Here is a 15331-nt window from a genome sequence, read left to right on the forward strand (position 1 = left end):
TTCGCGGGAAGCAGGGGAGGGGGCGGAGTTGGGGCGGGGGCTTTGGGGAAGGGGTGGAGTTGGGGCGGGGGCAGGGCCGGGGCCCCGTGGAGTGTCCTCTTTTTGGACACTCAAGATATGGTAACCCTACATTATTTATAGTACTGCCTCATCTGATATAAACATACCTTTACATACTCTTGAACAACTTGCTCTGGAGTGTCTCCTAAGAAGACATAAAAATCTAGAATTCCACCAGTTGTTCTGTAAGTTGCTGCTGGGGCAGGCTGGAGAGCAAATTCTGTCAGAAAAGGAATTATATAGGAAAGTTTAAACATAAGCTAAACACTCAATGTATCCATGCAATGTTCACATTGAGGATAAGAAAATGAGTTCAGAAAAAAACAAGGACATCCTGAATCATCCTTGAAATCAAATGGAGGTTGTGAAATATTCAGATTTTATTTTATTTGACATGCCTTTGCAAAGAAAAGGGAATCTCTAGAAAGCCAGTGCATCTTCACAGTCTCAAAAGGCTTAGACTGTTCTGATAAGCAGAGAGAGTTGTGTATGTTGCTCTAATGAAAAGCAACACTATGATCCTTTCATGACCTGTCATTACAATTGAGGCCTTGATCCTGCAATGCATTGCACATGGGCAGATACCTGTGTAACGCCAACAGGCCCCGGTCAGCGGGATCAAACTGGGGACTTCTGGAGTTTAGTGCATGAGCGTCTACCGCATGAACTAAAGCCAACTGGCTCTTAGCTAAGGCTGTAGAGCAGACTCATTTAACTCTCTCAAGTGGTCTCAGTGCCACTAGATGGGACAGAACAGCACACTCAGGAGGTGTGTGGGTTACAGCTGCACAGAGCACTATACTCTTCACAAGGGCTCCAGCCAGGGACAAATACATTGTGGAACTGGGGCCTTATATGTGATGCTAAAGCTAGTTCTAGAGTAGCCATTGTTCACCTTAAATATATTTAACATTGCTATCTTTATTATATATATAGCTGCTGCTTGATATTTTTAAAGACAGAGTTTCCTGTCGAGTTTTACATGTGTAGCTGTGCTAAAACACATGCCTGATTCTGACCTTTAAATCAACTCACTTTTGTTCACTGTGTAGCAATCCAGCAGATATATATATATTTTTTAAAGTTAAGCTGTAGCAGTTGGAAATAGTTATAGTGAAGTCTTTCTTACCCATGGCATTACTGTTCATTAAGAACACACCAAAAGAGGCTCCACTGTTATCTTCCAAGCACAAGAAGAAAGTTTGAGCTCCATATAAGTTATGAGTGCCCTTAAAATAAAAGAGAAGAAAAAGAAGTAAATTAAAACCCAATAAGCACACACACACTGATACAGTTTGAACATTTCCTGGAGAGATACAAATTGAAACTGCTGAACATACCTGATAAAGAAACAAACAAAACCCCTGAATTTTTCCTATATTTTTATTTCCTATTTTCTTGCATTTTTCTCCTTGCCGGGGATGTTTTCTATTCACCAGTATATGGAAAATCAGTACACAGACAGTTGCTTAAAACATGCAGATAAAATAGGTAGACAGACATGACAGACCTTTTGATGAGTATGCATGCATCACAATAATGTTTTTGTGAGCTAAATGTGTACATCAAGTAGACAATATACTTCATATGCCATTCAGGGCATACATATTTCCATGTGTATTCTATGTAAATAAGAGAGTTTGTTTCTTTTTAATTACATTACTATCAATATTTGTTTCTTCTATCATTAGCAACAAAAAGAGCTTGTGAACTGATAACAGACTTTGTCATAGTCCTCCTCCTTTCCTGCAAAAGAAAGATCAGCACTGTGGATAAGATCCTCAGGAAATGCAAATCAGTGTGATTGCATTGATTTCAATGGAGCTATGCTGATTAACACAAGTAAAGATCTGGCCCCACAGCTCCACCCACCAAGAATCAAAGAGAAGCAAATCACAGGCTGTGGAATTAGTAGAGATGGACCAAAACCAGAATCATTTATCCAACTGCCACTGAAATTTGTAATGGGGCAGAGACATGCACTACCCTTGATTTTGGTTTTACAAAACAAAATCAAGACTTGCGGTTTTGCTGAGCCACAGTGGTTTTGCTGAGTGGGTTTGCAAAAAGAGTGGGTCTCTATATTAATTAGACCAGGAGAGGGCAAACTTTTTGGCCTGAGGGCCGCATCGGATTTCAGAAATTGTATGGAGGGCCGGTTAGGGGAGGCTGTGCCTCCCCAAACAGCCAAGCGTGGCCCAGCCCCCAACTCCCCCCGCTTCTCGCCCCCTGACGGTCCCACCCCCCCGGGATCCCTGCCCCATCCACCCCTCCTGCTCTCTGTCCCCTGACCACCTCCAGGCCTCCCGCCCCTAACTACCTCCCGCCGCCCCATCCAACCCCCCTCTTCCTTCCCAACTGCTACCCGGGACCCCTGCCCCATCCAACCGCCTCTTCTCCCTGACCACCCCCAGACTCCCCGCCCCTAAGTGCCCCCCACCGCCCCATCCAACCCTCCCTCCTTCCTGACTGCCCCCCCAGGACCCCTGCCCCATCCACCCCCCCTTCTCCCTGTCCCCTGACTGTGCCCGGAACCCCCACCCCTGACTGCCCCCTACTGCCCCATCCAATCCCTCCTCTCATTCCTGATGGCCCCCTGTGGACCTCTGCTCCATCCACCCCACCCTGCTCCCTGACCGCCCCCAGAACTCCTGCCCCCATTCAACCCCCCTGTTCCCCGCCCTCTGACCACCCCCACCCCATCCACACCCTTGGCCCCTGGCCACCCCCTGAACTCCCCTGCCCTCTAGCCATGCCCCCCTCCCCCGCTCCCTGCCCCCTTACCATGCTGCCTGGAACACCGGTGGCTGGCGGCACTACAGCCATGCCACCTGGCTGGAGCCAGCCACGCACCACGCAGCACAGAGCACCGGGTCAGGCCGGGCTCTGCAGCTGCGCTACCCCAGGAACTCGCAGCCCTTCTGCCCAGAGCACTGCGCCCACGGTGCAGTGAGCTGAGGCTGCGGGGGAGGGAGGACAGCGGGGGAGGGGCCGGGGGCGAGCCTCCCAGGCCAGGAGCTCGGGGACCGGACAGAATGGTCCCGTGGGCCAGATTTGGCCCGCGGGCCGTAGTTTGCCCACCTCTGAATTAGACCTTGCCTGTGTGTAATTAGCTCCTCCTACGTAATTCCCACAGGCTGACCAGCTTCCAAGGGCAGGAAGTCCTGAGACACATATCATTACCAATACATAATTAGTCTGTCATAAATCCCTTTTCTCTCTTCCTATAAAGGACAATTCAGACCACCACCCAAATCCCTTGGGAAATTAAAGCAGCATACTAGAAGAACAGGCATGCCTCAGAGCTGGTCCTAGATAATACTTAGAAAAAGCAGTTGCTATATTTGTTCTACCAATGTAGTCTACACTCCCTACAGAACAGTGGGAGAGGGGCCATGGACATATCTCCAGACCCTCTCTATGGCCTGGTTGCTGAAGTCAGCACTCGCTGGCCTTCCCTTGCCTCTGCTAGAGAATTAGGACCAGATTTTTTTAATGGAAGTTGGGTGCCTAGTGATATTTTCAAAAGTACCTAGGCCCCTAACTTCCACTGGTGCTTTTGAAACAACTTCTAGGGACCTATTTGCATCTTTAGGTGCCTCAACACCTTTTGAAATCTGTCCCTTAGGCCCAGATCCACAAAGGGATTTAGGTGCCTAAGGCCCAAATTTAGGTACTACTGTGATCTACAAAACCCCTGCTCATCTGCCATCTAACCCCTTAGATGCCTAAACTCACCAGGCACTTACATTTCCACCATAGAAATCCCCTAGATACCTAAGTTTCTGCTTGTGGGCAGATGCACTACTGCCTCAGGTGGGCTTCCAGATGCCTCTCTCATGCCTAAACCTTATTGCGATTCACAAACAAGGTGGAGATAGGCCTTGCCCTCCCAATCTTGCCTGTGAGGCCCGATTCAGTAGATATCCTCAGAGCACAATTAACCACACACAAAACAGCTGGAGGAGGGGGAAAGAAAGAGACAACCTAATTTATAACCTTTAGTCCAGTGATTAGGGCACTGAGCTGGGATGTCGGAGACCCTGGTACAATTTTTGCGAACAGGGGCTGCTAACAGGGAGTTTCGCAAGGGAGTTCTCCAGGTGAAGGAGGAGCAATACAGCACCCTTTTGGGGTAAGTGACTGTCTGCAGTGTGTGTTTGTTTGTGTTTGGGGGTTACTTGCTGTGTGCTGAGCTTGTGTTTGTCAGTCTGTTTGTTTGTTTGGTTGTTTGAAGGACCGTGTGCTGTGGCTGACAGTTGGAAGCTGTGAGCTTCAAAGGAAGGTTTGAAACCTAGAAGCCTCTGGTAATTGGCTGAGCCTTAATCAGTGGGCGGGGCATTCATACAGGCCAGGGCTTTATAAAGCAGCGCACAAGCGACCAGGGAGCTTTTGCGAACAGGGGCTGCTAACAGGGAGTTTCGCAAGGGAGTTGGGAAGGGGAGTGGGAAGGGGCGAGGGTCCCTTGCCGGTTCTATCTGTTTTCCCTTTATTCCCCTTAAAACTTTAAACTTCTTGCTTAAACAACCCTTTCAGCGGACAGGGGGCTGCAGACGGGAGTTTGACAGAGGGAGGCTTACGATGGTTAGGAAGACCTGCAATACCTGTGCCAGCACTGCTTCTGTCTCCTCCACCTGCGCCTGTAGCCAGACAGAGCGCCTGAGCATGGATGCTTCTACCCAGATCCTGGTGTGGTTTTGCAGAGACTGTAACTTGCAATTTCCACTTACTGATATCCAGGCTGGGGGGACCATCCAATGTGAAAGGTGCCTGCTGGTGGAATCTCTCAGGCAGCAGGTGGGAGAGCTACAGGAGGAGGTGGCTAGGTTGAGAAGCATCCGAATCCACGAGCAATTCCTGGACAGTGTCCATGTGGAGACAGCTGAGGTAGCTGTCCCAGGACACAGGACTGCTGATACACCACTGGTGGAGGAGGAGATGGCTCAGGGTGGACACTGGCAGCTGGTTACTTCTGGCAGCAGGCAGTGCTCCACCCCTGCTCCGAACCCTCCCGCTGTGGTAATAGGTAACCGTTATGCTCTTCTTGATACAGGAAAGAAGGCATTACCCCCTACAGTAAAGGAGGAGAAGCCTCGTACCCCTAAGGCTGGGAGGTCTGCTGCCACCACTGCGAATAGGAAACGTAGGGTAGTGGTGGTCGGAGACTCTCTGCTGAGGGGGACGGAGGCACCCATCTGTCGCCCTGACATTTCATCTCGGGAGGTATGCTGCCTGCCGGGAGCCCGTATCCGAGACGTTACGGAGGCATTGTCGAGGATTATCCAGCCCTCTGACTACTACCCCATGCTACTCATCCATGTGGGCACAAATGATACTGCGCGGTGTGACACTGAGAGGATCAAGAGTGACTACAGGGCTCTGGGAGTACGGGTGAAGGAGTTTGGAGCGCAGGTGGTATTCTCTTCGATTCTTCCTGTCAAAGGTAGGGGCCCGGGCAGAGATAGATGCATCATGGAGGTGAATGCCTGGCTGCGAAGATGGTGTCGCCAGGAGGGCTTTGGCTTCCTAGACCACGGGATGCTATTTGAGGAAGGACTGCTAGGCAGAGATGGTGTTCACCTTTCGAGGAGGGGAAAGACCCTATTTGGACACAGACTGGCTAACCTAGTGAGGAGGGCTTTAAACTAGGTTCGACGGGGACAGGTGAGCAAAGCCCGCAGGTAAGTGGGGAACATGGAGACCTGGGAGATGGGTCGGAGACGAGAGGGAGTGTGGGCTATATTGGCAGAGAGAAAGGAGGGTCAGGACAAAACCGGGAGGAAAGATCAAACCAGTATCTTAGATGCCTATATACAAATGCGAGAAGTATGGGTAATAAGCAGGAAGAACTGGAAGTGCTAATAAATAAATACAACTATGACATTGTTGGCATCACTGAAACTTGGTGGGATAATACACATGATTGGAATGTTGGTGTGGATGGATACAGCTTGCTCAGGAAGGATAGACAGGGGAAAAAGGGAGGAGGTGTTGCCTTATATATTAAAAATGTACACACTTGGACTGAGGTAGAGATGGACATAGGAGACGGAAGTGTTGAGAGTCTCTGGGTTAGGCTAAAAGGGGTAAAAAACAAGGGTGATGTCATGCTAGGAGTCTACTACAGGCCACCTAACCAGGTGGAAGAGGTGGATAAGGCTTTTTTTAAACAACTAACAAAATCATCCAAAGCCCAAGATTTGGTGGTGATGGGGGACTTCAACTATCCGGATATATGTTGGGAAAATAACACAGCGGGGCACAGACTATCCAACAAATTCTTGGACTGCATTGCAGACAACTTTTTATTTCAGAAGGTTGAAAAAGCTACTAGGGGTGAAGCTGTTCTAGACTTGATTTTAACAAATAGGGAGGAACTCGTTGAGAATTTGAAAGTAGAAGGCAGCTTGGGTGAAAGTGACCATGAAATCATAGAGTTTGCAATTCTAAGGAAGGGTAGAAGGGAGAACAGCAAAATAGAGACAATGGATTTCAGGAAGGCGGATTTTGGTAAGCTCAGAGAGCTGATAGGTAAGGTCCCATGGGAATCAAGACTGAGGGGAAAAACAACTGAGGAGAGTTGGCAGTTTTTCAAAGGGACACTATTAAGGGCCCAAAAGCAAGCTATTCCGCTGGTTAGGAAAGATAGAAAATGTGGCGAAAGACCACCTTGGCTTAACCACGAGATCTTGCATGATCTAAAAAATAAAAAGGAGTCATATAAAAAATGGAAACTAGGACAGATTACAAAGGATGAATATAGGCAAACAACACAGGAATGCAGGGGCAAGATTAGAAAGGCAAAGGCACAAAATGAGCTCAAACTAGCTAAGGGAATAAAGGGGAACAAGAAGACTTTTTATCAATACATTAGAACCAAGAGGAAGACCAAAGACAGGGTAGGCCCACTGCTTAGTGAAGAGGGAGAAACAGTAACAGGAAACTTGGAAATGGCAGAGATGCTTAATGACTTCTTTGTTTCGGTCTTCACCGAGAAGTCTGAAGGAATGCCTAACCTAGTGAATGCTAATGGGAAGGGGGTAGGTTTAGCCGATAAAATAAAAAAAGAACAAGTTAAAAATCACTTAGAAAAGTTAGATGCCTGCAAGTCACCAGGGCCTGATGAAATGCATCCTAGAATACTCAAGGAGCTAATAGAGGAGGTATCTGAGCCTCTAGCTATTATCTTTGGAAAATCATGGGAGACGGGAGAGATTCCAGAAGACTGGAAAAGGGCGAATATAGTGCCCATCTATAAAAAGGGAAATAAAAACAACCCAGGAAACTACAGACCAGTTAGTTTAACTTCTGTGCCAGGGAAGATAATGGAGCAAGTAATTAAGGAAATCATCTGCAAACACTTGGAAGGTGGTAAGGTGATAGGGAACAGCCAGCATGGATTTGTAAAGAACAAATCATGTCAAACCAATCTGATAGCTTTCTTCGATAGGATAACGAGTCTTGTGGATAAGGGAGAAGCTGTGGATGTGGTATACCTAGACTTTAGTAAGGCATTTGATACGGTCTCGCATGATATTCTTATCGACAAACTAGGCAAATACAATTTAGATGGGGCTACTATAAGGTGGGTGCATAACTGGCTGGATAACCGTACTCAGAGAGTTGTTATTAATGGTTCCCAATCCTGCTGGAAAGGCATAACGAGTGGGGTTCCGCAGGGTTCTGTTTTGGGACCGGCTCTGTTCAATATCTTCATTAACGACTTAGATATTGGTATAGAAAGTACGATTATTAAGTTTGCGGATGATACCAAACTGGGAGGGATTGCAACTGCTTTGGAGGACAGGGTCATAATTCAAAATGATCTGGACAAATTGGAGAAATGGTCTGAGTTAAACAGGATGAAGTTTAACAAAGACAAATGCAAAGTGCTCCACTTAGGAAGAAAAAATCAGTTTCACACATACAGAATGGGAAGAGACTGTCTAGGAAGGAGTACGGCAGAAAGGGATCTAGGGGTTATAGTGGACCACAAGCTAAATATGAGTCAACAGTGTGATGCTGTTGCAAAAAAAGCAAACGTGATTCTGGGATGTATTAACAGCTGTGTTGTGAGCAAGACACGAGAAGTCATTCTTCCGCTCTACTCTGCTCTGGTTAGGCCTCAGCTGGAGTATTTTGTCCAGTTCTGGGCACCGCATTTCAAGAAAGATGTGGAGAAATTGGAAAGGGTCCAGAGAAGAGCAACAAGAATGATTAAAGGTCTTGAGAACATGACCTATGAAGGAAGGCTGACAGAATTGGGTTTGTTTAGTTTGGAAAAGAGAAGACTGAGAGGGGACATGATAGCAGTTTTCAGGTATCTAAAAGGGTGTCATAAGGAGGAGGGAGAAAACTTGTTCACCTTAGCCTCTGAGGATAGAACAAGAAGCAATGGGCTTAAACTGCAGCAAGGGAGGTCTAGGTTGGACATTAGGAAAAAGTTCCTAACTGTCAGGGTGGTTAAACACTGGAATAAATTGCCTAGGGAGGTTGTGGAATCTCCATCTCTGGAGATATTTAAGAGTAGGTTAGATAAATGTCTATCAGGGATGGTCTAGACAGTATTTGGTCCTGCCATGCGGGCAGGGGACTGGACTCGATGACCTCTCGAGGTCCCTTCCAGTCCTAGAATCTATGAATCTATGAATCTATCTATGAATTCCCTCACTCTGCCAGGAGTTTCTTACCGCTCAGATGAGTGCCCTAACCCCTGGACAGTGGGATATTCTGAGGTGGGCCTCTCTCAATCTTCTGTTGTTCCATTTTGTATTAAATGACTATTTAAATGTTTATTGGGCCAGAGAAAAAGTGAGTGTGACTCTACAGTCCAATCCTGAGAGGTGGGAACCTCTATTCAAATCCATTGGTACAGTGGAGAATTGAACTGGGGCTCCTATATCTTGGATGAGTACCTTAACCACTAATCTAAAAGTTATAGGGAGGCCACTATTTCCCTCCTTCACCCTTCATGAACCCCCCCCCCGCCACACACACACACACACAATCACTATTTTGTGAGGAGTTAGGCAGGCACTGAGGCTGTTTCTAGTGCCTAAGCCATTCTCACAAGAGCGCCTAATTCCAGTAGAGAGATTCCCAGCAGTTGACTGCAAGGAAACATAGGCAGCAAACTCTGTGAGAGGGGTGGAGCTTACGACACACCCTTCTCATCGGCATCTCCCATTGGATAGCTTAGGCATCTCCCCACATAATGTGCTAGCTTTTGTGGATCCCCTTCTCAGGCATCTCTCTCACCGTAGGCATTGTAGAGGTGCTTAAAAAGCTCAGCATTGCAACACCAAAGTCCCTTTCTGGATCGAGGCCTAAGTGACCAAATAATGGCTGCCAGCTATACAGTGCAATGAGGGGGAAGGGACTCTATCCACTGACTCCTCTAGTACACTCATGCAGGACAGCCATAGTTTAGCTGTATAGCAACCCAATCTTCCAGTCCTTGCTCAGACAAAACTCCCACTGAAGTCAACTGGGAGCTCTGCCTGAATGACAACTGCTGGATCAGGCCCACAGATTTCAAAATCTGAACTAATTGCAAACAGGTAAGGTTTTCCTTAAAGGCTGGTGGTCAAAGAGATGGGTTTGAATACTCGATAGAGGTCCTGATTCAGCAAAGCACATGCTTAAAATTAAGCACCTGCCTCAGAGCTTTGCTGAACTGGGCCAAAATGATAAATGGTCTTCCTTAAAAGTTACATCGATTAGTTATACATAACCTAGTTTAGGGTCCATAAGGCTATGTCTACACGTCGCATCTTTTAGCAACACAGCTATGCCGCTTCAGTCATGCCGCTAAAAGGTGCACAGTGTAGCCGCTCTTTGTCGGCGGGAGAGATCTCTCACACCGACAAAAAACCTCCAACCCCAACAAGCGGCAATAGCTTTGTCAGCAGGAGAACTTTCCCACTGACAAAGCGCTGCTCACACCGGCACTTTTCATCGGTAAAACGTTTGTCGTTTAGGCAGGGTCTTTTTTTCACACCCATGAATGACAAACGTTTTACCGATGAAAGTCCAGTGTAGACAAAGCCTAAAAGATTTTATATATGGCAAGTGATATGTTTGTTATTAGTAAACAGTCCTTCATTAATAATATATATTGTTTTGTTGATCCATTATGTCTAAAATCTGTCTACATACCAACACCTATCTGATCCTTAGCTGCTTATTTGCAACTATAGTTCATTGGAGTGCTTACAAACCTTTGCAGACATTTCCCCTTGTAGGCTTGTCTACACTGGACTTTCATCGGTAATGAGAACAAACACCAACAAACACCACCACCACAGTGAGATGTGATTATCTACACCCCCAGAAGAGCAGATGAGGTTGAGTGTGGGAATATACGGTCAGAAAAAAATGACAATCAAAAAATGAATAGCATTTTTTTTAAATCAGCACCTTGTATTTGGCACAACTGACTTTACACCACTGTTACTCAAGTATCAAAGGGGTAGCCGCGTTAGTCTGGATCTGTAAGAGCAGCAAAGAGTCCTGTGGCACCTTATAGACTAACAGACGTATAGGAGCATGAGCTTTCGTGGGTGAATACCCACTTCTTCGGATGCATGTGCCAAAGAAGTGGGTATTCACCCACAAAAGCTCATGCTCCTATACGTCTGTTAGTCTATAAGGTGCCACAGGACTCTTTGCTGCTCTCACTGATACTCAGTAGTCTTTTAGTTAATAAGGCATTGTGGGTCAGGAATCTGAAAGTGCAGTACGGTTCGTCTTTTGTGTGCCAGTGTCAATAAAGCTTGGAACAAAGCCTAGAAGGGTTTCAAAGCTGCTAGCAAGAATCTTCTGTTATATATTTCAGGACAGACAGTAATAAGGACTGGAAACAAATAGTTGTTGACATCCATGACTTACCTAGCAAAGATTCAGCCACTAAATGCAACTTTACTATTATGAGCGTAACTCTGTTGTCATTAAACCAGGGGTGGGCAAACTTTTTGTCCCGAGGGCCACATCTGGGTAGGAAAATTGCATGCAGGGCCAGAGCAGGGGTTTGGGGTGTGGGAGGGAGTGCAGGGTATGGGAGGGGGTGTGGTGTGCAGGAAGGGGCTCAGAGCAAGGGTTTGGGCAGAGGAGGGGTGCGGAGTGCAGGAGGGGGCTCAGGGCAGGGGGTTGGGGTGCAGGAGGAGTGCAGGGTGCCGCAGGGGGCTCAGGGCAGAGGGTTGGGGTGCAAGAGGGGTGCGGGGTGCAGCAGGGGACTCAGGGCAGGGAGTTGGGGTGCAGGGTGCAGGAGGGGTTTGGGATCCGGGGTGGCAGCGGCACGCACCGGTGCCAGGGCAGGCTCCCTGTCTGCCTGCCCTGGCCCCGTGCCGCTCCTGGAAGCGGCCAGCACCGTGTCCCTGTGGCCCCTGGGGGCGGGGAGTAGAAGGCTCCGTGTGCTGCCCTTGCCTGTGGGTACCTCCCCCAAAGCTCCCATTGGCCGCAGTTCCTGGTTCCTGGCCAATAGGTGCTGTGGGGGGCGATTCCTGGAGGCGAGGGAAGCGCACGGAGCCCTCTGCCCCCCCACACACACATGAGGGGCCACAGGGATGTGGTGCTGGCCACGTCTGGGAGCGGCACGGGGCCCGCCAAGGCACGGGGGTGGCAATTCCACAGGCCGGATCCAAAGCCCTGAGGGGCACGATCCAGCCCGCGGGCCGTAGTTTGCCCAACCTTGCATTAAACTGAGAACGCATGTAATCTTTATTTGCACGGAGCACCTCTTTGAACATATTGTTATCTGGTTAGTTTAGCAGTTGAATCTGAAGACTCATATTAATGTTTCTCAACTTACCCACTGATTCTCAACATTTCAAATAAACGAACAAATCAAAATATTTCTAACTGTTCCTTGTGAGGCTTTTTTCCAATCAGTAACATCTAGCATTTAGCAACTGCATTGTGTAGCTGACAAGTCTTTAGAGAAAAACTCAACTAGACCTTGCTAATGACTGGCTTTTAAGAAATATCCAATCTATCGTGGAGAGCAAAAACTAACCACATTTTAAAATGTGTTTAATGCATAATCACTCTTAATTCTCAGAAACCACTTGCTAAGACCAAAGCATAATAAATGAATCATTCCTTACTCCATTGGGGAAAGCATCTCTGGTAAAGATGGGCCACGTTCTCCAGTTAACATCATGCCGGTATTGTGTGTGGACGTGTTCTCCGATTCCATAAATGTTGCTGCTGGGTAGTTTGATTGAGAGCTGCAAATACTGGTCAGCATACTGAAGTGGTCCTATGCTAGTATTGAACCTGATGAAACAATGTAATAAACAAAACAAAAAAACCCCACATTAGCTTCCTGACTAACGTAACAAGCAGGGCCGGCTCCAGGCACCAGGCAACCAAGCACATGCTTGGGGCGGCACCTGGTAAGGGGCGGCCAATCTTGGGGGGGAGGGGGGGGCAGCGCTCCGACGGCGCGGCATTCCGCAGGGGGGGCAGGCTCCGGCGGCGCGGCGCTCGGCGGGGGGGGCGGGCTCCAGCGGCGCGGCGCTCGGCGGGGGGGTTCCGGCAGGGGCTCGGGGGACGGCACTTTTTTTTGCTGCCAAAAAAGTTAGAGCCGGCCCTGGTAACAAGGCAGGCATTGGATGGGTATCCCCAGGGCAAGAGGTGATGAGGTAGACCAAGCATAACATGGAAATACACAACAGAAGCAGAACTGACAGCTATCAATATGACATGGGAAGAAGGTAAGACTGCATCAAAAGACTGTCTAAGGCCAGGTCTACACTACACACTTACTTCAGTAGAACTACATCACTCAGGGTGTGAAAAATCCACACCCCTGAGCGACATAGTTATACCGACCTTAACCCCCCCAGTACTACGTCAGTGGGACAGCTTTTCCCGCTGATGTAGTGACAGCCTCTCGCAGCGTTTGTAGTGTGGACCCGCCTTAAGATAGAGGCAGTGGTGAAGGCCCTATATTCCGCATGGAATAAAAAGAGGCACAAGTCAAGTAATTCATAACAGTATAAATTCTTACACACTAGGGCAGGGGTCGGCAACCTTTCAGAAGTGGTGGGCCGAATCTTCATTTATTCACTCTAATTTAAGGTTTTGCGTGCCAGTAATACATTTTAACGTTTTTAGAAGGTCTTTCTATAAGTCTATAATATATAACTAAACTATTGTTGTATGTAAAGTAAATAAGGTTTTTTAAATGTTTAAGAAGCTTCATTTAAAATTAAATTAAAATGCAGAGCCCCCTGGACCGGTGGCCAGGACCCAGGCAGTGTGCGTGCCACTGAAAATCAGCTTGCATGCCACCTTTGGCACGCGTGCCATAGGTTGCCTACCTCTGCTCTACTGTATGAGCTAAAAGCCAACTGGCCCTTACCTAAGGCTGTGAGTTACCTATCCCTGCAGTAGGGGGATAGTAGTTCTTTAATTATACTGGTATAGTTAAAGCAGTACTTTTTGTGTAGACAGCCCCTTAGAATATTAAACTTTGTATTAGCAATTAAGAATAAATGATGCATAAATAAATGAGTACAATGGACAGAGTTTGGGCTCTTTTCAATTTTGATCCTTTTATTTTGTCCTCTACCCTATTTTGTCAGTAATAATAAATAATAATAATAATAATAATAAAATATAACAATACTGTGTGGTAATATAGGGCATAGTGGACCAGATCCTTAGCTGGGGGAATTTGGCATAGCTTTAATGATTTCAGTAAGGATCTGGTCCATATATTTACCAATTTTTATAAATATTAATTATTCCATGGGAACAAAATATGTGCTGTTAAAGAACTAGGCCAGTGATTTGTGCATTTTGTCTTGGACAATAGTGGTAGTTATTGGCCTATGAAATTTCAATTATTAATTGGTGGGACTTATTATGGTAATGAAAGATGATGGAAGTTATTAGGTTCCTAGCTCTAATGATTTTTATTTTAAAAGTAAATTACAAGTCACAAGTGTTGGTCTCCCCCAAGGAAGAAGATTTTTATTTTTAATTATTGAGTCAGGTCCTCATCTGGTGTCACTCAACTGAGCTCCATGAATTTCAATGGATTTACACCAATTGACACCAGCTGAGGAACCGCACCTTTTTAAACAATGGCTTGAGATTATATAATCATGTACAGGAATCAGCTGTAACTGAATTTCCTGCTTTTTGTGGGTATTTATGGTAAATGCAGTGGTATGTATTAAAAAAAAAAAAAAAAGAGTGAAAGAAAATTTATGCAGTCTTCCAGCAATGTTTAATTCCTGTGATTTTTCCATACTGGTTCCCTTGAAGTAGATTTACGGTCCCCCACCATGTCCCCATTCAAGCAGTCATCAACCATTCATCGAATATTAAATCTGCCTATTGTGCATTTAATAGTGGTGAATTGATCATTTTGGAGGATTTTAACCTCAATTGGGTAAACAATACTAATAATAGCCTAAGATTAATAGCCAATGAATTAAAGTTGAAGAGTTGATAACAACCCCAACTCATAACTGATAACCCCAGCTTTTGACAGGTAATCATTCTTTGATTGATTTAATAAGCACATTAGCCATGACACTTACTACTACTGGATTTCAGAGTTAGGCAGTAAATTTCATTTTCAGAAAATAATGGGGAATCGAAGTATTTAATGTGTTTATAGGCTTAAGAACTTTTAAACATTTTATCTAAATGTTGCCCTCTCTCACTGGTGGCACAAATGGCTGGAAAGCTCTCCTAAATGGGCAGATGAGGGTTCGCTGTATGGGAGAATCCCCAGGTAGCAAAGGCGCTGGAACAATTTTTATAGTGGGGGGTGCTGAGAACCATTGAACCAAACTGTAAACCCTGTATATAATGGAAACCACTTCAAGCTGGGGGTGTGGCAGCATCCCCAGCACTCCTAGTTCCAGCACCTATGGACATAGGGCTGGCTTAGCCAGCTGTATATCTCCCCCTCAGCAGAGAGGTTATGTTGGGGAAGAGGAGACATGGCTAGATTCCCTTGGGAACAATTATTAGCAGGCATAGGTTAGAGCAGCCCTGACCTCCTGAGGCTACACAGCTGGAAGCCAGACAAGGTAGACCAGCGCTCCGGGGTGATACCGTGAATCCTCTTTCTTAAGGTACATCTACACTGCCTGCTTCTTTCGGCAGCATGTAAAGTATGTACACAGATAACCCCCCAGCATGGATATAAATAGCAGTGTAGACCGTGAGAGACTGCTTAGGCTAGTAGAGTGAAGACATGTGGGGATGTACCCAGGTACATCCCCTACACTGTTCTATCCTCATCCAA

General features: G+C 46.6%; 1 protein-coding gene across 1 annotated transcript in view; it reads right to left on the reverse strand.

Annotated features, from left to right (window-relative positions):
* The window catches only part of SI (sucrase-isomaltase), a 158895-nt gene that overhangs the window by 126483 nt on the left and 17081 nt on the right, over nt 1-15331 (reverse strand). Inside the window, exons 6-8 of the mRNA XM_029911098.1 lie at nt 12165-12336; nt 1190-1289; nt 168-280 (exon numbers count right to left, since the gene is read on the reverse strand). Of these exons, the coding sequence (XP_029766958.1) occupies nt 168-280; nt 1190-1289; nt 12165-12336 (385 nt within the window). The remainder of the gene's footprint in view (nt 1-167; nt 281-1189; nt 1290-12164; nt 12337-15331) is intronic.

The sequence above is a fragment of the Terrapene carolina genome, unplaced genomic scaffold (assembly GCF_002925995.2).
Source record: "Terrapene carolina triunguis isolate 2854851 unplaced genomic scaffold, T_m_triunguis-2.0 Scaffold88, whole genome shotgun sequence".
Classification (NCBI taxonomy): domain Eukaryota; kingdom Metazoa; phylum Chordata; order Testudines; family Emydidae; genus Terrapene; species Terrapene triunguis.